The sequence below is a fragment of the Girardinichthys multiradiatus genome, chromosome 9, assembly GCF_021462225.1.
Source record: "Girardinichthys multiradiatus isolate DD_20200921_A chromosome 9, DD_fGirMul_XY1, whole genome shotgun sequence".
NCBI lineage: Eukaryota > Metazoa > Chordata > Actinopteri > Cyprinodontiformes > Goodeidae > Girardinichthys > Girardinichthys multiradiatus.
Genome location: NC_061802.1, coordinates 3035759 through 3059790, shown reverse-complemented (window position 1 = coordinate 3059790; position 24032 = coordinate 3035759). Strand labels below are relative to the sequence as shown.

Below are 24032 nucleotides of genomic sequence, written 5' to 3'. Positions count from 1 at the left end.
CATTGGCTCCCTGTTAAATCCAGAATAGAATTTAAAATTCTCCTCCTCACATATAAAGCCCTTAATGATCTAGCTCCATCATACATCAGAGATCTGATTGGTCCATATGTTCCTAACAGAGCACTTCATTCTCAGACTGCAGGTTTACTGGTGGTTCCTAGAGTCTCTAGAAGTAGAATGGGAGGCAGATCCTTTAGTTATCAGGCTCCTCTCCTGTGGAACCAGCTCCCAGTTTTAGTCCGTGAGGCAGACACCCTGTCTACTTTTAATGCTTAAAACTTTCCTTTTTGATAAAGCTTATAGTTAGAGTGGCTTAGTTTATTCTGAGTTATCTCTGTAGTTATGCTCTAGGAACCTCTAGGAACCACAATTTTATTGCAAAAACAAAAAGGCTGACCCACAGATTCAGGGTGTAAGGGTAGGCCTGCCAGGGATGCGAAGGTGGACCTGCCAGAAGTGTTGTCCTCATATTGAAGCTGAAGAAAGTGGATGTTTCTGTTCACATGATGAAATTTCAGCCTGATGTTGGTGCCCATGAGAAGCTGAAGATCTATTCTCACTATTAAAAATAAATATTCTTTACATATTATGCTGGAAGGACATGGAACAGTTAAAATAATAATTATACTCAGCAGCAGGTTTTATCAAGGGTCAGAATCCACATTTCAAGGAACAAAACCAAAATAAACAGGATAAAAAGGTTGTAATACATGTTAGAAAATAATATACATATAAATCAAATTACACGTGAGATTTCAGCATTAAAATGACTTGAATTTCTATATTTAACCTGAATCAAAGGGTTTATATGAAAATGTTCAACTTGAACCAAATAATCTCATCTTTACAGGTAGGAGATGGAAACACGTGGGGCATGAAAAGAAGGTAATAACTGGCAAAGGGACGACTGGACCCACAGCTATTTGGGAATATTTGAAAATTTATACAGAAAAAAGTGGTTTCAGTGATGAACAATATAGAAGAATGAGAGCAACAAGGAAATCATAGGAAGCAGAACAAACAAGGCTGAGGATTGGGAAGTGTGCACCAAACAAAACAGTACAAATCTGATAGAAACAGCAGACAGGATTATGTGTCAGGAGGAGAAATCAGTGAGACTCCTTTTTATTGGTGGGAATACAAATAGTCAGAGAGGATGATGGGAACCATGAAGGGATTTGGTGTGAGGAGTTCAAAATAAAAGAATGTTTAAATCAGATGTTCAGCAGAGGGAACTGTTAAAGTGAAAACGAGTTGTTTTATTTCAGAGAATGTACTTTACAACATATTTCTAAAAAGCGATTTTAGATTTTATTTATAAATCTGGTTTCTTAGTAACACTCCGGAACAGCAGGTGGCGGTAATGCGCCATCAGGGTGGGAGCTAATCATATGACACAACAGGAAGAGGAGGAGCAGGAAGCAGAAGAGGGATCTGTGAGATACGGTTGGACCCGTTCAGAACCTTTAACAGGAAGCAGAACGTACTGATCACCAAGGTGAAACCGAAACTTGGACCTTCAAGTATGATTTATGAATCCGAACCGCTGCAGCTGAGCTCGGCTGCTTCCTTCGCATAAAGAGGCTCCTTGTTCCTCCCAGAGACGGAACCAGCAGCGTCCAGGAGCCGCTGAGGACACAGAGACAGAGGGACAGACAGGGATCCCGCTCGGTGAGTAACTCTGCTGCTCACACGGTCACTCAGCGGCATCATGTCCGCTAACTGAGCTCAGTTGAACCGAACCTTAGAACTTTATGTTGATGAATGGAACCAGCTGACTCTTATGTGGTGGATTCTGAGCCCTGATCAAACCCAAATCACTATCAGGGACCTCCTGCTGCTAGATGTTATTTATTGGAGCCACAGAACCACATTTCCCTGCAGCAGACTATTAGAAAAGCGGAGGGACATGGCGCATGCGCTGTACGAATTTTGTTTTTATGTTTTTCCTTTTTTAACAAAATTAGAGCAATGGAAAAATATATACAGAAACGAAATATAAAGAAATAAACAATCTGTTATTGCGGTTTTTTTTTTGTTCTTAGTCTAATTTAAACCTGAGATTGTCCATCATTTATTTGTTTTTGAGTCCTTTTGTTTCCTTTGTTGTTTCTAAATTACTGCTTAATAATCGCTAAAATCACAGGGATATTCAGTATCTCAATGGAATCTCTATGTCTCTATGTAAAGTTTTCTTTACATGGTGAATGTGATTATAATTTCATAGGATACTTTCTTCCCTTCTAATATTAATATGTATCACTAAGTCACCAATTTTTTTTCCAGGTCAAATCACCACGTAGAGAAATCCAATAAAATCTAGGTGACGGCTGAGTTACAAACCGGAGGAGGTTCCTGATTCATTCATTTGAACATATTTTCTTTGATACATTAGTTTCACCAGTGAATATACTGTCACTAACTGAGCTATAAATTGTGGTTGCAGTCTTTGAAAATATGCAGCATGAAATACCATAGTTATATTCTTTTGGATCTAAAGGTCCTTCTCAAAATATTAGCATATTGTGATAAAGTTCATTATTTTCCATAATGTCATGATGAAAATTTAACATTCATATATTTTAGATTCATTGCACACTAACTGAAATATTTCAGGTCTTTTATTGTCTTAATACAGATGATTTTGGCATACAGCTCATGAAAACCCTAAATTCATATCTCACAAAATTAGCATATCATTAAAAGGGTCTCTAAACGAGCTATGAACCTAATCATCTGAATCAACGAGTTAACTCTAAACACCTGCAAAAGATTCCTGAGGCCTTTAAAACTCCCAGCCTGGTTCATCACTCAAAACCCCAATCATGGATAAGACTGCCGACCTGACTGCTGTCCAGAAGGCCACTATTGACACCCTCAAGCAAGAGGGTAAGACACAGAAAGACGTTTCTGAACGAATAGGCTGTTCCCAGAGTGCTGTATCAAGGCACCTCAGTGGGAAGTCTGTGGGAAGGAAAAAGTGTGGCAGAAAACGCTGCACAACGAGAAGAGGTGACCGGACCCTGAGGAAGATTGTGGAGAAGGGCCTGATTCCAGACCTTGGGGGACCTGTGGAAGCAGTGGACTGAGTCTGGAGTAGAAACATCCAGAGCCACCGTGCACAGGCGTGTGCAGGAAATGGGCTACAGGTGCCGTATTCCCCAGGTCAAGCCACTTTTGAACCAGAAACAGCGGCAGAAGCGCCTGACCTGGGCTACAGAGAAGCAGCACTGGACTGTTGCTCAGTGGTCCAAAGTACTTTTTTGGGATGAAAGCAAATTCTGCATGTCATTCGGAAATCAAGGTGCCAGAGTCTGGAGGAAGACTGGGGAGAAGGAAATGCCAAAATGCCAGAAGTCCAGTGTCAAGTACCCACAGTCAGTTATGGTCTGGGGTGCCGTGTCAGCTGCTGGTGTTGGTCCACTGTGTTTTATCAAGGGCAGGGTCAATGCAGCTAGCTATCAGGAGATTTTGGAGCACTTCATGCTTCCATCTGCTGAAAAGCTTTATGGAGATGAAGATTTCATTTTTCAGCACGACCTGGCACCTGCTCACAGTGCCAAAACCACTGGTAAATGGTTTACTGACCATGGTATCACTGTGCTCAATTGGCCTGCCAACTCTCCTGACCTGAACCCCATAGAGAATCTGTGGGATATTGTGAAGAGAACGTTGAGAGACTCAAGACCCAACACTCTGGATGAGCTAAAGGCCGCTATCGAAAGCATCCTGGGCCTCCATAAGACCTCAGCAGTGCCACAGGCTGATTGCCTCCATGCCACGCCGCATTGAAGCAGTCATTTCTGCCAAAGGATTCCTGACCAAGTATTGAGTGCATAACTGTACATGATTATTTGAAGGATTGACTGTTTTTTGTATTAAAAACACTTTTCTTTTATTGGTCGGATGAAATATGCTAATTTTGTGAGATATGAATTTTGGGTTTTCATGAGCTGTATGCCAAAATCATCTGTATTAAGACAATAAAAGACCTGAAATATTTCAGTTAGTGTGCAATGAATCTAAAATATATGAATGTTAAATTTTCATCATGACATTATGGAAAATAATGAACTTTATCACAATATGCTAATATTTTGAGAAGGACCTGTACAGCCACCTTTAAACCTGTAGATGAATTCATTATAAGTGAGCAACTGGCCATCGTTGTTCAGAAAACGCCATTATTAACCCAACGTTTACACTATAGAAATGTATTTTAAATTGAATACTCCTGGTATTCTAAATGAAATGATTAGGAGAACAAATGTTTGTATATCAGTGTCCAGGCTAACAGCTAATATTGTGGGTGTTGTTTTCTTGTACTTTAATCAAATTAGTTAATCATTTCAATTTAAATGCTAGTCCATGTTTCAGAGGTCAGTATTTACAACCCACAATTGTTTTTGAGGTTACATAAAACATCATCTCTTAAGTTATTTATTCCTTTAGATAAAATTAGATAACAGCTGATCTAATTTCCTGTGTGTGTGATAGAAAGCATTCCCAGTGATGATGACACATAAACAGCCTGGATATACCTTCAGCTTTAGATGGTAACGTTCTTCCATTTAATGACAAATCACTCGTGAACCATATATTGAATTTTGTTATTTATTTCTACAGTTGGATTTAAATTTAGAACAAAGTTTCACATTTTTATCAATGATAATACTTGACGGAAACGGCACATATTCATTCAGATTAATTTTTACTCCTAAGACGTCTGAAAGCCTTTCCATACACCAGACGGCCTTTGAGATATCTTGTTGATTGGGTTGAAAAATTAACCCCTTTTCCTCTGCCTGTGCAAAGCCCCAGGCTTCGCAAAGCCCAGGTCACGTTTCAATACAAATTTACCCAGGTAATTTAATTTTCTTTACTTAAAAATACCAATATGGCGCTGCTGATGGCAGCCTCGGAGCTTTGCTCTCCCATTTTCTGCGTGTTTTTGTGGTGCTTGCTGCCACCATTCGGTGGTCTCTTTCAGCAGAGAGGAACTTCTAAATATCAGACAGGCTTCTCTTGGCATTGTTTCACCATCATTCATTAATGAAAGCTTCACGGAGATCCTGGCCAGCAGTGTGGCGGTATGGGGTATACCAGCGGAGAGGGAAGACAGCTGGCGTGCTCATGAAGTTCTGACAGTGGGAACTGTGCTCATCCTTGCCTTCAATCCACCTGTCAAATGTGCATTCCCCTAATTACAATTAGTTATTTATTCATTAATAACTGATAATGTCACTGTTTATTGAACTGCTTCACCAAATCCTGATATACCATTATTCTGGTCCAAAAACCTTCACCTAACTAACAAGCAGCATTCTACACAAAGGGGATAAAAATGACTACCTAACAATAATAATAAAAGAAAAATATTTGCGCATTTAGTGTCTATGAAGATTAAACCAGCAGTTTTATGGACAAAATGTGTAATTTGGGTTAAATGGAAAGAAGTCCTCCTGGTGTTGATGTCTCGATCGCAGCGATTAGCTGATAAACGGTGGAGCCACGCCCCTTTAGCTGTACAGCTGAATGCCCCAAATCTCAAACAAAGAGTCATAAAACTCTGAGGCGGGAACTCAGTGGAAAATCTCCAGCAATAAAACTGGAACAAAGAGTGGTCGGGTGAGGTCCAGACTGCAGTGGCTTTGAATGAAAACTTTTAAAAGTCCAACTTCTAACTCCTGGGTGATTTGGGATCAGCCGGACAAAACATGAACACACGATTCAGCAGCAAATCAAAACACAGCTCAGCATAAAACATTTCAATCAGTATAGCAACAAGTTGATACCTTAGATTAACTACTGGTGATTCTAAATCACTTTAACTGCCTCATCCTGTCCAGACCTCTAAATGCAACCATCTGGTTTAATATGAAAAGAACAAAATTAGTTTAACGTTAATTTCTTCTCTCCACCGGTTGAGGATGGATCAGGTCTGAAGAAGAATGAGGGGAGGGATCACGCGTCTGTGATCAAATTAAGAAAAAACAAACGGTAACTTCTCATCCGTCCAGGAGGGGGAAAGATGAAGAACCGTTTAGTCGACTGAATCAACAAGGAGGAAACTCATCTCCTTGGAAATAAAATCTCTGTGGGTTTTTCACCTGGGCCGGGTGTCGGCGTGGTCTCCGATCGGTGAATAAATCTGCTGATCTTCTGGTATCAGACAGATTTCCAGCTTTCAAGCTCTACCAGAAATGGCCTTGTGGAGCAAAAGTTCGCCTGCGAGCTTTAGTCTCTCCAGATATGCGCCTCTGTTGCGTCGTCCTTTGAGACACGCTGGAAATGGCAACGAAAGTTTATTTTCCGCGGGTTTTATTATCCTGGGTGATGTCTGTTGAGCTGCGCATGTTCAAATGTGCGACCAGAATGGATGACCCCATCATCTGGCTGCTAAGGTAAGCTAAGCTAACCGGGTGGGTGGACTGGGACTTCCCCACTAACCGCTGCCTGATCCCGGGAATCTGGGTTTTCCTGCTACCTGTTATCTGTTTGTGGCGGCTGAAAGTGAACATAAAGTATTTAGTAGGTCGTGGTGAATAACCGCGAGTACCAGAAAATAAAACTGAATATTTGTTGCTGGAAATTTTATGTTATTCTTGGCAATATTATTCACTATTTTGCCACAGTTCTGTAAGACAAATATTTTAATGCAGTGCTGATGATCAGAACACATTCAATTCAGTTTATTTACAGGGGTTGGACAATGAAACTGAAACACCTGTCATTTTAGTGTGGGAGGTTTCATGGCTAAATTGGACCAGCCTGGTAGCCAGTCTTCATTGATTGCACATTGCACCAGTAAGAGCAGAGTGTGAAGGTTCAATTAGCAGGGTAAGAGCACAGTTTTGCTCAAAATATTGAAATGCACACAACATTATGGGTGACATACCAGAGTTCAAAAGAGGATAAATTGTTGGTGCACGTCTTGCTGGCGCATCTGTGACCAAGACAGCAAGTCTTTGTGATGTATCAAGAGCCACGGTATCCAGGGTAATGTCAGCATACCACCAAGAAGGACGAACCACATCCAACAGGATTAACTGTGGACGCAAGAGGAAGCTGTCTGAAAGGGATGTTCGGGTGCTAACCTGGATTGTATCCAAAAAACATAAAACCACGGCTTCCCAAATCACGGCAGAATTAAATGTGCACCTCAACTCTCCTGTTTCCACCAGAACTGTCCGTCAGGAGCTCCACAGGGTCAATATACACGGCCGGGCTGCTATAGCCAAACCTTTGGTCACTCATGCCAATGCCAAACGTTGGTTTCAATGGTGCAAGGAGCGCAAATCTTGGGCTGTGGACAATGTGAAACATGTGTTGTTCTCTGATGAGTCCACCTTTACTGTTTTCCCCACATCCGGGAGAGTTACGGTGTGGAGAAGCCCCAAAGAAGCGTACCAATCAGACTGTTGCATGCCCAGAGTGAAGCATGGGGGTGGATCAGTGATGGTTTGGGCTGCCATATCATGGCATTCCCTTGGCCCAATACTTGTGCTAGATGGGCGCGTCACTGCCAAGGACTACCGAACCATTCTTGAGGACCATGTGCATCCAATGGTTCAAACATTGTATCCTGAAGGTGGTGCCGTGTATCAGGATGACAATGCACCAATACACACAGCAAGACTGGTGAAAGATTGGTTTGATGAACATGAAAGTGAAGTTGAACATCTCCCATGGCCTGCACAGTCACCAGATCTAAATATTATTGAGCCACTTTGGGGTGTTTTGGAGGAGCGAGTCAGGAAACGTTTTCTTCCACCAGTATCACGTAGTGACCTGGCCACTATTCTGCAAGAAGAATGGCTTAAAATCCCTCTGACCACTGTGCAGGACTTGTATATGTCATTCTCAAGATGAATTGATGCTGTATTGGCCGCAAAAGGAGGCCCTACACCATACTAATAAATTATTGTGGTCTAAAACCAGGTGTTTCACTTTCATTGTCCAACCCCTGTATATAGCACCAATTCACAACACATGTTGTCTCAAGGTTCTTCACAACAGTCAGGTTCATACATTCCAATTAATCCTAACTATTGAACAGTTCAGTCAGATTCAGTTATTTATTCAAATTGGATAAAAAGCTTTTCTGTCTAAGGAAACCCAGCAGGTTGCATCCAGTCAGTGACTTGCAGCATTCACTCCTCCTGGATGAGCATGTAGAGACAGTGGACAGTCACTGGTGTTGACTTTGCAGCAATCCCTCATACTGAGCATGCATGTAGCGACAGTGGAGAGGAAAAACTCCCTTTTAACAGGAAGAAACCTCCAGCAGAACCAGAACCAGGCTCAGTGTGAGCGGCCATCTGCCACGACTGACAGGTTTAGGCTTAACCTGACTCCCCCTTACTCCATCCAACAGGGAGGGAGGAAGGCTCCCTCCTTGATAATCTAAGCCACTCTAACTATAAGCTTTATCAAAAAGGAAAGTTTTAAGCCTAGTCTTAAAGGTAGACAGGGTGTCTGCCTCACGGACTAAAACTGGGAACTAGTTCCACAGGAGAGGAGCCTGATAACTAAAGGATCTGCCTCCCATTCTACTTCTAGAGACTCTAGGAACCACCAGTAAACCTGCAGTCTGAGAACAAAGTGCTCTGTTAGGAACATATGGACCAATCAGATCTCTGATGTATGATGGAGCTAGATCATTAAGGGCTTTATATGTGAGGAGGAGAATTTTAAATTCTATTCTGGATTTAACAGGGAGCCAATGAAGGGAAGCTAAAATAGGAGAAATATGATCTCTCTTTTTAATTTTCTTCAGAACTCTTGCTGCAGCATTTTGAATCAGCTGAAGGCTTTTAACTGCATTTTGTGGACATCCTGATAGTAAAGAATTACAATAGTCCAGCCTTAAAGTAACAAATGCATGGACTAGTTTTTCAGCGTCACTCCTGGACAGGATATTTCTAATTTTGGCAATGTTCCTGAGATGAAAGAAGGAAATCCTAGAAACCTGTTTAATATGGGATTTAAATGACATGTCCTGGTCAAAAATAACACCAAGGTTTTTTACTTTATTATCAGAGGTCAATTTAATGCCATCCAGGTTAAGTGATTGACTAAGCAGTTTCTTTTTTAAAGACTCTTGTCCAAAGACAAAAACTTCTGTCTCGTCTGAATTTAGAAGCAAAAAATTAAAAGTCATCCAAGTTTTTACGTCTTCAAGACATGCTTGGAGTCTATCTAACTGGTTGGGCTCAGCAGGATTTATGGATAAGTAAAGCTGAGTATCATCAGCATAACAGTAACAGGCTATCACTTTAAGTAAGTGTCTACATGAATGTTAAAATCCCCCACTAAAATAACCTTATCTGTATTTAACCCTACATCAGATAAAAGGTCTGAAAACTGATCTAAAAATTGAGAGTAAGGGCCTGGTGGATGGTACAAAACAACAAACAGAAGTGGTTTTAGTGCTTTGCAATTTGGATGAGGAAAACTAAGGATTAAATATTCAAAAGAGTTGTAGCTATTGATTGGTCTGGGACTAATCAATAAATCAAACTGAAAGATGGTTGCTACTCCTCCTCCTCGCCCAGTAATTCGAGGAATGTGAAAATTTAAATAATTAGTAGGAGTTGACTCATTTATAGTAACATAATCCTCTTGCTGCAGCCAGGTTTCTGTGAGGCAAAATAAATCAATCTGATTGTCACAAATCAGGTCACTAACTAGCAATGTCTTTGAAGAGAGAGATCTTATGTTCAGTAAGCCACATTTTATTGTTTTATTTTTCTTTTCGGTCTGAGTTGTGTTTATTTTTATGAGATTTCCTCCTTTTACATTATTTTTTAATCTATTCAATTTTGGCCGTGGGCGAGACACCGTCTTAATAGGGTAATGGGTGGGTAGCAGTACAGAAGCTGCAGAGAGGAGTATTAAACTACGACCCTGCTTCCTGGTCTGAACCCTGGGTTGTCAGAGTTTTGGAAAACTAATAAATTCGGTCAGTTTCCTAGAAAGAAGAGCTGCTCCATCCAAAGTGGGATGGATGCCGTCTCTCCGGATCAGACCAGGTTTTCCCCAAAATGTTCGCCAGTTATCAATGTAGCCCACATCGTTTTCTGGACACCACCTAGACAGCCAGCGGTTGAATGACAGCATGCGGCTAAACATGTCGTCACTGGTCAGATCGGGAAGGGGACCAGAGAAAATGACAGAGTCCGACATTGTTTTGGCAAACTTACACATCTTACTGTATTTACGCTGATCCTTAGCCAGCAGTTTCAGGTAGGATTTGATGTGTTGTGGAATTTTCTTATCAAAGTGGGTAGAAGTTGACTCACAACAAGAGAAAATCCGGACTTTTTCTTATAAGTTTTATTCAAAGGCATTCAGCGTTTGAAGACCCTGACACTGAGGTTAGTCAGTGAAACAGAGCCCCGATCAACATTTACACACAGTATTTATACCAGAACATGACTGTGTTATCTCAACTTCCAAGAGTCTGTGTTTTATGACCCAAACCCTTCTTGAGTTCAAAGGTGACAAGGTTATCTAGGAACAGACCTAACTGCCCTTCCTGACATCATCCTAAATGATGGGTCTTAACCATTAAACTCTCCAGCATTGGAATTTAGAGTCCATCTGCTCTAAAAAACAGAACACTAACAAAACACAGAGGTCAGAGGTGAGAGGTAGATGGAAGGTCACCTGTGGGTGATAAAACACAGAATCAAATGAGAGAGGTGAAGGGAATATCAGAGCACTTTAAAAGAATTTTCCATTACAGATGTCACCCGTTCTGGCCCCTGGCAGACATTTGACTATGGTCTCTGGTGTCTCTAGTGCCACGTTTCTGACTATGGAGCTGCCAATTACCAGAGTTGGCTTCTCAGCGGGTGTGTTGCTGAGCGGGGAAAATCTGTTAGAAACGCAGACGGGTTGGTGGTGACCTGTGGGCTGGGATCTAGAACTATGCTTTCTACGTACCGTCACCCAGCCGGCCTGAAGCCCCAGCTGAGCGGGCTCTGCTGGAGGACTGCTACGGGGAGCTACCCTCGGTGGCTCCACGCTGGCTAAGGGGCCTCGGCTATCTGCTGGTTTTTCAACAGCGCGGAGCCGGGCCTCCAATTCCGACACCCTCGCCTCCAAAGCTACAAAAATGCTACATTCGTTACATGTACCATTATCACTAAAGGAGGCAGAGGAGTAACTGAACATCTGACACAGAGAGCAGGAGAGAGGAGGAGACTCAGAGAGAGAAACAGCAGAACGGGTAGTCATGGTGGAGCTAACGCAAAGCTAGCGACCCTTACCACTACTAGAAAAAACCGTGTAAAACACGGAGAGTCCCCAATCGTTAAATGCAGCTACAGAAAGTATGTGTTTTAACGTGCTTATGTATCAGAACAAGTAAGAGATATTATAGTAGAGAGAAATCAGATCAAACGAGAGAGCTTCACACACCAAACAATTCACCAAGTGCAACAGTGAGAACAGGAAGTGACGAATACTCCTTTCCACGCCTTCCACATAAAACTTTCTATCTACATAAAAAATACACATTTATCCACAACTTAGTGGGATGGGACTATTTAATATTTTTAATTTCTTGTAGTTTTATACAGACAGCTCAGCAGGAGGAGAGACCACTGTTCCAGGTCTGGATGAAGTTTTCCCAGAAGATCCCTGATATTGTTCACCCTCATGTCCTGCCATCCTCTACTCTACTGTCTACGGATCTTCTACTTTTTTATATATATATTTGCTCATAATTAGGCAGTCAAGGTATCAATTGCCTGTACTTCTAGACTGATTAAATGTTTTTCTATTCTCATAGATAACATAAAAAAAAAAAAAACATATTCTGTAGATATCTGAAATCAGTTTGCCTGATGATGATAAAAGACAAATAAGTGTGTTAATCAGTGTTTTTTCTAAACGAATCATGTAGTTGTAAAGCAACAACTCTGGTCTAATGCAGGTTGGTAAAAAATAAATATAAAATAATGATTTAAACTTTTCTTCCTTATGGATCCAGAGCAACTTAAGGAATAATGGAAGTAATTAATCAGCTGTAAAACTGTTCAATCATTTATGAGCAGATAGTCTTTTTAATGGAGTAATGCCATCTGCTGGACTGAAGGTGAATCATAGATTTTTTCACAACATCCCCATATGTCATTAGGCTGATTTTAAATAAATGGTCCATGGCCTCTAAGCAATGGAAAAAGAACATACAGAATTCCCTGGGATTCCTTTTACCTGGGTAAAACAAATCCTGGGGCTTGACTATTTTAATTATACAAGCCAGCAAAAGCTGTGTAAGTATATAAAAAAAAGGTAGCTAGAAATGTAACAGACTACAGCTGTTAAGTGGTGGATTAATGGTGGATGAGACGACTTTATTGATTTAATGTGACCACATGTCTTGCCTCATCAGTTTGAAATGATATAATTCTCAGTTTGAAGCATGAGGTTTTCACCTTTGGTCTGGTTTGTAAAGTGTTGTGGTAGTGGACAAAAAACACAGTGGTGAGCTCCAACAATCTTGTGAGTGGTAATGTGGCTTCTAATTAAACTCTATCATGTCTTCAAGTGTCCTTGTTCATCTGTTTCAGGTTGTGTGCCAATAATAGTCTAAATGCTGCATTCACGCCTCTAAAGACAGTGGCTGGAGAAACCTTGGTCTGCCGTAATATTGGCAGAAAATAGCTTGAACATTGAGCTGCAGCCCTCGTTTGTATCCTCAATATGTTGATGTCCTTCAGCTGTGAGGCTCCTGGTTCAGCAACTGATCAATGGACGATAAACAGAGAAGCTACTCTTGTAGGTATTAAGCTAAAATTTTAATATTACATCTTCTGTTTGTCTTTCTTTTTTCAGATTTGCCACATCATCATGTCTATTATTAAGCAAGATGTTCCTGCTCATCATTTTATCCTCAACCTAAAAGAGATTTCTGTTCTGGACCAGAGGGAAACCGCATATCTAAAACCCAATGGGAGAGCAGAGGAACCAGAACTTAAACAAGTACAAGAAGAAGAGTTTGGATCAGAACCTCTGCAGATTGTGAAGAGAGAAGATCATATGGTGCTGAAGCAAGATAACCTAATGGGAACAGTTTCTGGATCTCTTGAAATAAAAGAAGAACCAGAGGAACTAGAACTGAAACAAATAAAAGAAGATGATTGTCATTCAGAATCTCAGCAGATGGTAAAGATTGAGGATGAAGGCATCAGTCTGGATGAAAACCAGGATGCACTCAAGCAGGAGACTGATACATTAATGGGAACACATTCTGGATCACTTATAATCAAAGAGGAACCAGTAGAATTGGAACCTAAACGTGTGACAGAAGAGGAGCATGGATCAGGACCTCAGCAGATGTCAAACATAGAGGCTAGAGGCATCAGTCAGAATGAACACCAGAATGCTCTGAAGCAGGAGACAGATCCCTTAATTCTAACAGCTTTTTATGATGAAACAAACCATCAACAACCTGAACTATGTGGAAACCAGATCATCTTTCAGAACTTCCCTAAAACAGAGCATCACCATGAAATGCAGAACTATGAAACCTCAGGATCCAGCAGAGATGAACGGCAACAGAAGAGAGCTCAGAAAATCAGAGGTCAAAGTCACAATGTAGAGAAAGGGAAGGACAAGAAAATTCACAAAGGTAAAAAATGTAAACAGTGTGAAGTGTGTAGGAAGAGGTTCTGTTTCGGTAGTGATTTAACAGCTCACATGAGAACTCACACAGGTGAAAAGCCTTTCTCATGTGTAACCTGTGGGAAGAGTTTTAGTCAACAAAGCTACCTATCGATTCACCTGCGAGCTCACACAGGAGAGAAGCCTTTCTCATGTATAACCTGTGGGAAAACATTCAGTCAAAAAAGTAACTTATCTACTCACCTGAGAGCTCATAAAGGAGAGAAGCCATTCTCATGTGTAACCTGTGGAAAGAGCTTTAGTCGAAGAAGTAGCTTATCCACTCACCTGAGATCTCATACAGGAGAGAAGCCTTTCTCATGTGTAACCTGTGGAAAGAGCTTTAGTCGAAGAAGTAACTTATCTACTCACCTGAGATCTCATACAGGAGAGAAGCCTTTCTCATGTATAACCTGTGGTAAAGGTTTCAATCAAAACAGTAATTTAAATAGCCACATGAAAATTCATACAGGAGAGAAGCCTTTCCTTTGTGTTACCTGTGGAAAGTCTTTCAGGCGTAACAATCAGTTGACTTACCACATGAGGATACACACAAAGGAAAAACCATTTTATTGCATTACCTGTGGAACAGCTTTCAGCCGAAGAAGTCATTTGAATAGCCACATAAGAAGACACACGGATAAGAAGCCTTTCTCATGTATAACTTGTGGAAAAGTTTTTATTTATAAAATTAGTTTGACTAAACATGTTAGAACTCACACAAAATAGAAACCTTTCCCATGTCGTACTTCTGGTAAAGGTGTCTGTAGCTGTAATTTCTCCTCTGTAATTTGTGCTAAAAGTTTGATTAAAAGCAGCAGTTTAAAATACCTCATTAGAACTCCACACAAGTAAGAGATTTTCATTGTTACGAATGTTGTCGCTATGAATTCAGTTACAAATAAATCAGAATCCTTTTTATTGTCATTGTGTAAAAAATGCACAACGAAATTCAAAAATAGCAACTCTCGAAGTTGGTGAAAACAATCAAATAAATAAATGAATAAATCAGGATTTACATGAATTTGCAGTGTTCAGGGCAACAACAGCTCTTGGGTAGAAACTGTTTTTCAGTCTGTTTGTTTTTGACTTTCTTGCCCTGAAACACCTCCCTGAGGGTAAAAGTTCAAAGAGGCGGTGGCCGGGCTGTGAGGAGTCCCTGATGATGCTGCCGGCTCTGCGGAGGCAGCAGGTCCTGTAGATCTCCTCCAAAGATGGAAGCGGGCAGCCAATCAGTATCTGGGCAGTGTTTATGACCCTCTGGAGCTGCTTCCTCTCTGCCACAGTGCAGCTGGAGAACCACAATGAGATGCCATGACACAACACCGACTCCACAGAGCAGCGATAGAAGGACACCAGCAGCTTAGTTCTCAGGTTGTTCTTCCTGAGAATCCTCAGGAAGTACAGTCTGTGCTGTGCCTTCTTTAGGCACAGCAGACAGTAATAGGTTCTCTTATTGATGTTAGAGGCCTTTGGTTTAGGGAAAACTATGATTTCATGAATGGAAGTTTTTAATAATTCATCTAGTTAATCCTCGAGATCTGTGCTCTCATTCTCGGACCTTCTGCTGCTCTCATCTTGTTCAGACCTGGCATTTACATGTCCTGGCAAATTTAGTCTAAGCTTTTGGCATGACACACCTGGCATAGATAATTATAATATCAATAGCTATATATGATAATGACACACTGACGTCACAATATGGACTCTGTCCAGTAAGAAAAAGCAGGTCTACTGACAAATGAAGTAGACCTGTCAAGATGGCAGCATGAAAAACATGATTCACATAAGTCTCATTTACTACTATTTTGTATAACAATCTGAGTCTGAGGTTATTAGTATAGCAACGTTCGTCCTCTAATTCAAAGTTCTTTACTGGAAATCAAAGAAACAGATCAAAACATTTGAAACACAACATACACATCAAAAACAGGTAGTATTACATTGGACATTTTGAAATTAAAAGCTGAGAAAGCTGCAGTGATCCATAACAGACCTGATTTAATGGAGTTTCTGTTCATCTCAGATCTTTAGGGAGTTGCTTCCAGAGCTTAGGAGTGTAAAAATTAAATGCTACCTCCCTGTTTTTAGTTCTGGTCCTTTGGAACATTGTGTAGTTACCACTGCAACTGTCTAACCTACTGAAAATAAAAGCATACATAGGTATTTTTCTGCCATGTCTGAATTTAAGCCCGTTACTCTGGCAACATTTTAAGGTGATGCTTATTAATAGATCGTGTGTTTAACTTTCAGGTCTGGGTCCTTGGTGACATCTAGGTTTTTTTGGCATGCTTTCAGATCTTTGGTTTGAGTGCCGATTACCAACCTCATATTTTTTGCCCTGTTGATGGGGGGGGGGATGTCTACATTAACAAGACTGAGATTGGGGGTCTGTGGACAATCCGCTTTCATTTGATGATTATTGCCAGAATGTGAACAGTTTACAGAACAAGATGTGTCCAGAAAGTATTCTGCATCTGCTCTCCCCGACAGAGAGCACAGTTCTTTTAACAATCTTGTTTGCCAGAGAACGACTCCTTGGCGCCTCTCTGAGATACAAAAAGATCCAACCAAGAACTAGCCCATCCACTGTTAAAGACACAGTGAATGTTTTTATCAGGTTAAAACTCTGAATTGGGCCATCTGCTGCACAGGATGGAGTGAATACTTTTACATCATCACAAAACTAAGTTAGTATAAAATTTGTAATATGCTAAGCAATGGCTTCTGTGTGTTTTGCATTAGGTTGAAGGATGGTCTGACCATTCATTCATGGATGTTTCAGGCACTCTGACTCGGTAACTTTAGTGAACTATGGTCAAGTGGATCCAGAAATATAAAGCTGTATTTCTTTAGCATCAGTTTATAAACTGAGCTAGTGGGATAATGTAGATTTTGAATAAAAGTTGTTCAGAAATGGAGCCCTGAGGAACCCCATATGTGATTTCTACTCCGATTTATTTTTATCAAATGACACAAAGTAGTCCCGGTCTGACACATAAGATCTTAATCAGTTTAGCACAGTAACAGTCAATTCCACCCATTTTCTAATCTGTCGATCTGGATGTTATCAAGTCTGTTGGCTCGGCACTGAAATCCAGTAGAACTGAAACAGACGTTTTCGATTAACATCTGTTGAATTAAAACCAATGAAGTCTTATTGCTCTTTTGTTGTTTTTGCCTGAAAAGCAATAATCTGTTTATTGGTTTTTTAAACATAAAGGCGTTGTGCCCCAGCCAGGGATTAAACATGGACTTGAAAAGTACACAAACTACAAACAGGTAAAAAACTCAGAATCCCATAGTGCACGGCATTAATCTATTTTGGTAGGCCACCCTAGGAGTCACAGAGGGAATCTCTGTGATGTCATGAGCAAAAAACTGCACCCAGCTGCAACTCTTCCTCTATCCTGCTGCCTGGCAACTTAAAGAGATGCAAAGCCCAAGAGGGTCTGAAATTCATTGAGGAGTAAGACTAAACTTGTTCGAAGAATCCTTGGATCCAACATAAAATACATTTAGCTGTCTGCGTATCCAGCAACTGTATAACTGCTGAAAATCAGACAAACTGCCTAAACTTGTTTTGTCTGAGCTCCTTCAGGAAAGGATCTGAAGGCGTCACAGATTCCCCATAAAGACGTCGACCAGCTGTTTCCTTTCTACTGCCCTGAGAGAAGACAGCGTAGGAACAGCAGCAGTGCAGAGGTCCCCCAAGAGGCTACTGTGAGCCACCTGCCATGCTACCAAGTGGCCAGAGCTGCCTTCAGGAAATGAGCCCTCACCATGAGTTCTACTTTTAACTTTAGGTTCCAACAGAAGAACTTTCTCAGAAGACCTGAGGGTTCTGGAGGGCTTGTAAGGTGAAAGCAGATCAGAAATAAGTGGGACTAAAACTTTTAACCTTTAAAATCAACAGTGAAATGCACTGGTAGCCAATGAAGAGACGGTAAATGGGTCCGATGGAGCTTTCTTTCTGGTCCTTTTAGGTGAATCTTTGTAATCTTAGTAGTGGAGCGATGCCCCTCTTGAATCAGAATACAGGTTGAACTCATGGAAAGTTAGAATGATGATCCTACTTAAAATAAACTAGATGTTCTCTATGATCCCAGTTAAACCTTCCCAAGTGTGGTTCTAAACTCTTGATTCAAGCAAATCAAAAATATTTCTGGACATCCCAAACCCCACCTATGGTTTTAAGAAATTTGGTCTGGAAGCCTTTTGGATCTTTTTGAAGTCTCATAGATTATAAAATATAAATTATATATAGCTCTGACATATATATATGATATATGTCAGAGCTGTACCTGCATCTCTCTCCATGTCGGTAGAACTATTCCTTTTGGGAACATCAATAATAAAAAGTATTTAAGGATATTGTATACGTCTTTATAAAGAGCTGCCAAAAATAGTTCAATAATTCAGTTCATTCATTAAACCACTTGTTCTTCTAAATTTTTGACCCAAATGTCATGCAGACAAATGTTTCTAGTCGGCCCAACATGCAGGTCTGAACAGGACCTTCGTCTCTTTAGGAGACGTCTGAGGAAAGCAAAATTTTCAGGGTAAACCTGAATAAACTGTGATCTGAACACAACAGTTGGATGTTTGTCTAGAGAAGCAAAGTTCAAACTGTTGCTGTCAAATGATTTTCTTTTTTCTTTGTTTTTGACATTTTGTTCAAGTTTTCTAAACCAGATGTGGAACCCTGCTGTGTTCTGCTGGGATTTACAAAAACTCTTTATGTGGATTTTCAGTCTTAACCTTAGTTTTAGTTTTGTGGGGACGTTTAGCTTAATATTAATATGAATAATGAGAAAATGGGAAATATTAAAGTTTGTTGTTCTTTTCAGCAGTTTCTGTCAGGAGGGATGTTCAGGAAAAATGACTCAATAAACATTAATGGCTGATTATTGGAGGATTTCTGACTGAAGAAGAATTTAAGTAAATTGTCATAATAAATGTTTTGCTTTATCTGGTTTTCTACAGATTGTAGTAAAATGATTCATGATGTGAAATAATAAAAGGACACATTTCTCTGTATTTAATAAGTGACAACTATTAAAATGCATTAACAGTTTGGGTGTTTTGGTTTGGATTAATGCTGCAGTAAATGATATTAATGTACATCAACAGATAGGTCTCATACTTTATCAAATCACTACTACAACTGAGTCAGACGTCAGTCCTGTTGGTCTGGTGTCCTGCATGTTTTAGATGATTCAAAAAGCTGAAGGACCTCCTCAGGATGTCATCAAGTCCTGCAGAGGCCTGGTAATGAGCAGATCATTGGAACAGGACGTGTTGGAGCAGGGAGACATCTAAACCATGCAGGATACTGGTCCTCCAGGACTGCAGTTGGACATCACTCATCTAGAATGTCAGAAAATCATCAAAGCTCCTCCAAACATCAGAAGAAGACCACCTGTCACGTTAAACATGAGGTCATTTAATTTATATTGAGTTATTTGAAGCATGAAGTTTACACTCACTGAATAACTCAGGTTCACTAAATAAACCCAACGTTCACATTAAAAGTGGGACACAAGAATTAATAATTAAAGCTACAAATAATAATGAATGATTTCAACTTTTTAGGTTTGTCATTTAGAAAAAGATAAAGAACTTTAATACATTTTTAAAATTAATTCCCACCTTGAGGGCTATCAGACCCCAAAGTCTTATGCTGTTACACAATGAAGACTGGGAGACACCATCTGCATGGAGAAAAACTGTTCTGGATTCATCTGTTGCAGACTTGATCTATGACTAGGATTAGAACATATGGTTCTGTTTACTCTTGGAGAGATGGCTCCTCAGCCTTCTCCAGAGTACATACATAAAAAAAAATCTGAATATTGTGTAAAAGTGCAATATTGTTTGCCAGTCATTTCAGAAAGGGAAGCGGTTATTTTATAGAGATTTATTCCACATAGAGTAAAATATTTCAAGCTTTTATTTGTTGTAATTTTAGTGATTATGACTGCTATGGGATTGTCTGTTTCAAGTCTGTCTTGTGGCAAGTTTGCCATTCTCTGTTCAACAGGTTTACCTGACAACTTCTTACATTGTACACATTTTGATAATTTCCTGAGAGCTGCATCAGCCTTTGGAATCCAGTATTTTTCTCTCAGTTTAGAAAGCACTAGGTTTCTGCCACTATGACCTGTTTCTTTATGAATATGTCTGAGAATCAAAGAAAACACATGGTGGCCCTGATGAAGTTTTACAAGGTGTTTCACATTGGATGGTAGATGTAACAATTGTAGAAAATATGCTTTCATTTCTGGCTATAATGTGTTTGAAACTTCACCTAATCCTGATTAACACTGAAGAATCCTAATTTTTGTAATGTTGTAAGGGTTTTCGGTAACTTATGTTTAGCAATAATGCTTGTACTGTCACTTTAAGAGAGCAATATTTTATGACATCAATGCTGTACCACTCTCAGTTGGCGCTAGACTGCCTGAGAAGAGGTAGGAAACTTTTGTTAGTCATAGTTAAACACAGTTCATGAAGTACACGATATAAATGTTACTACAATGCAGTTGTGAATGTTTATCTGTGCTAAAACACATTGGGAGGAATCATTTGTGCTTATCTGATAACAGGGGACTGCTGACTCCAACCAGCAGATACTGGGGTCTTGGTCCTTTCTTTAACAGAACACATCAAGGTTGACCGGTGTTATAATTCAGAGGTGTCCGTAAATGACATAGACAGTACACGCCAGTTACATAGAGCCGATTTGTCCAACCAACCCTTAAAATACCATTGTCCAACACAGGATCTAGTTCCACAATGTGACTTGTCCTTTTAAACTTTTTGATCCTTCTGGAGAGTTAAAATCTCATCCTTGTAACTTTGTTTTTGCTAAAAGCTAACAATCTCCGTCCCTGCATTTTCTAGTTCTGTGACTGTAGTAGCCTTTGCATTTGTTTGACCTTTGCACTTTCTGAAGCATTTTCTTTTGACACTGACTATCACTGTCTGACAAAAATTTGCACTCACGGGACATTTTTCGGAAGAGCTGTTTAACTCTCAACATCCAAGCAATAGCTTTTTTTAGTTTGTACCAATCCGAGAATTAACAAATGAGTTGACTAATTGGATCAGTTGCATAACATCAGAAATAACCCTCATAACGTTTACTTCTGCATCATTAACAATGTCCATTGATGTTATCGGTGACACTGGCCAATGTTTAGAGTCCTTTACTAAAAAGTCTGTTTCTTGAATCCAGGATTTGTTTGATAGGAAATCGCTTGCTTTCATTACCCTAGATGTGTAATCAGCAGGGTTCAACTCAGAGTATACTTACCTCCACTGATTGACCTTGAGCATTTGAGCATTTTGAAGTATTTTGACAAGATATTTCTCCAAAACTGTACAGTAAAATATTAAATATTTATTCTTTTACATAAAACATGAATGTGAAAGTTGTAAAAATGTAATTAATATAAATGTTCTGTAGGTTACTTTTCTGTTTTCCTCTTATTTTCTCAACCGTTGCCAGGATCGGATCCTTTCTGCTCCATTACCGTAATGCACCATGTATGCGCGACGGTAATCTTTAAGAGAGAGCTGGTGTCGGCTGACGTCACCGCGTATTTCTGACTTTCGGCTCACTTGACCGCAGTTTTCTTCTGTACAGTTGATGTCTCCTCACTGAAGCGACGCTGCAAGCCCTGCAGTTCGAGCAGAAGTTCAGAGATGCGGGGGATCAGAGTCTGCTGCTTTAGTCAGCGCTAACCAATAGGGAAACGTCTTACAGCGTTCGTCTTTAGGCCCCGCCCAGGATGTTCATGTTTCCAGAACTCAAAATTCTTTGAGTTCAACCAAAAACAGAGAGCGTCAAAACCAAAAAAGCGAGACTCGTAACCAAAGATTTTTGACATGCGCAAATAAAAGTTTATGTTTTGCAAATAACTTTTTTCTCTTCATGAGAAAAAATGAGTCATTTTAATCTAAAAAAGTTTTATCAAACAAATTTTTTTCTCCCCAAAATAAAATATTCCATTAGAAAAAAAAAAAAATCGTTACAACTCTGAAAGTTTTGATCACAACTTAATATTTTTTGATTGAGATTAGTTTTTTTTTAACTGAAATTAGTTTTTTTGTTTGATTGAATAATATTGAGACAAATTTACCTCCATATGCTTCAAAGGTGATACTCGTGACTTGCCAATTAAAAATAAGCAATGGGCTTCACCTCTTCCATTTATGAAGATATGTCAACATGCCATACCCTCTCTCCCTCGCGTCTGCGAAATGATGCAGTTGTGCAGATGTTACATTCCCAAATATGACTCCTTTAAAACATCCGTCAAATGTAAATCCTTGTATTTCTGCAATGTCCAATAGCCACTGTTGTGACTTCCTAGCCATGTCTATTGGAATGTCCTCATCCCATGAGCATTTCTTTCCACATAGTTCCTTCAGAATCACCTACAAAATCCCTAAAGAAACCCTGATGGATCAGACTGAACTCACAAATGACATGTCACGCCTGGTTTGTTTCATTGGCTTTTATTGATTTTGTTTTAAGACTCGCTCATCTGGAAAGTTGTCATGGCAGAGGTCTAATGCCTTAACCTCTGTTGCTCTTTCTGTTTCAGGAATGGAGGCAAGAACAACTCTGTTGTTGCTGTTCCATTTCATAAGACAAAAACCTCCTCTTGCACTTAGTCCTATTAGCTTCTTTACCGTAGTGCAGGCCTCGCCTTCATTTGACGCAGACAAAACACAATCGTCTACATAAAAGTTATTCTGCACTGCACTAATAGCTATGGGTGACACCTCGTGTGTGGCATCCCTTGTTGATTTCTTTAAGGCAAAGTTGGCACAACACGGTGAAGATGTTGCACCGAACAAATGCACTGTCATTTTGAACTCTTGCAATGGTTCACTCAGGTTTCCCTCAGGCCCCCAAAGGAATTGAAGCATATCTGTATTCTCTGGCGAAACTTTTACTTGATGATACATCGCCTCTATCTCTGACGTTAAAACAATGTGGTCATGTCTGAAACGAGTGAAAACACGGGGAACAATGTCTGGGAATCTCGCTCAGACAGAAAAACAAGTAAATGAAAATAGTTTTGAGGGAGAGGATGAAGAACAAGTTGTGCAGATTCAAAGTCAAACGGTGTTAGTTTTGCAGGGAAATCAAGAAGATAACTTTGTGGAAGAGCAGAGTCAGTGTTTACTAAAGTCTGGATGGAAGGAGGGAAAGCACCTGGCATTGACGGACTTCCAAGTGAATTTTACAGGGCTTTCTGGTCGGACCTCTGCATCGACATCATGGAGGTTTTTGAGGAGAGCTTTGCGGAAGGACTTCTTCCTCAGAGCTGCAGGAGAGCGGTTCACATTGCTATCGAAGAAAGGTGATCTTCAGGACATTAAAAACTGGCGACCAGTCTCTCTGTTGTGTACAGACTACAAACTGTTGTCAAAATCGCGCTGGCAAACAGATTGAAAAGGGTGATTGATCAGATTGTCCATCGAACACAAACTTACTGTGTGCCTGGCAGGTCTATGCTTGATAATATATCACTTATTAGAGATTTGTTGGAGGTCTCTGGCTCATTTGGTTGTAATGCTGGTTTGATTTCTTTGGACCAGGAAAAGGCTTTTGACAGGGTTGAGCACCGTTACCTCTGGAAGGTTTTGGAAAGTTTGGTCTCGGCCCTGAATTTATTGCCAAGATTATGATTCAGTATGAAAACATTGAGAGTGTACTGAAAGTGAATGGCTGCTCGTGTAAACCTTTCAAGGTTACAAGAGGTGTTCGACAAGGTTGTTCTTTGTCTGGAATGTTGTATGCTCTTTCAATTGAACCAATGTTAAAGAATATTAGATCACATATTGATGGTTTAACTTTACTGGGGTTTGATGTGTCATTTATTTTATCTGCGTATGCTGATGATGTCATTGTTATTGTAAAAAGTCAGGAAGAAGTGACTAAGTTGGGGAAAATTGTTGATTTATTTTGTAAAATGTCAGCTGCACGTGTTAACTGGGCTAAGAGTGAGGCTTTAGCCATGGGAGGTTGGCTTACAGGGCTTCCTAAACTCCCTGGAGGTTTAAAATGGAAAAGAGGAGGTTTGAAATATCTCGGGGTGTACTTGGGGGATGAGGACACAGAAAAAAAGAACTGGGAAGGAATGTTTGAGAAAGTGGAAGGAAGGTTAGGAAAGTGGAAATGGTTGTTGCTGCAAATGTCTTACAGAGGAAGAGTGCTTGTTATAAATAATCTAGTTGCTTCTTTATTGTGGCATAAGTTAGCATGTTTGGAGCCACCTTCTGACCTACTTCAAAGGATTCAATCTTGTATGATTAATTTATTTTGGGATAATAAACAT

At 40.1% G+C, this 24032-nt stretch overlaps 1 protein-coding gene across 2 annotated transcripts; it reads left to right on the top strand.

The window, feature by feature from the left end:
- Positions 1-1538: 1538 nt before the first annotated feature.
- Positions 1539-18229, top strand: LOC124873752 (zinc finger protein OZF-like). 2 transcript variants are annotated; one of them, XM_047374682.1, is made up of 3 exons: positions 1539-1671; positions 12847-13642; positions 17276-18229. In XM_047374682.1, exons 2-3 carry the CDS (start codon positions 12862-12864, stop codon positions 17446-17448), a joined length of 954 nt encoding a protein of 317 aa, XP_047230638.1. In that variant the 5' UTR covers positions 1539-1671; positions 12847-12861; the 3' UTR covers positions 17449-18229. The 2 variants fall into 2 exon arrangements, with proteins under 2 accessions (XP_047230638.1, XP_047230637.1); XM_047374681.1 differs by lacking the exon at positions 17276-18229 and having other exon boundaries at positions 12847-15851.
- The last annotated feature ends 5803 nt before the right edge of the window (positions 18230-24032 follow it).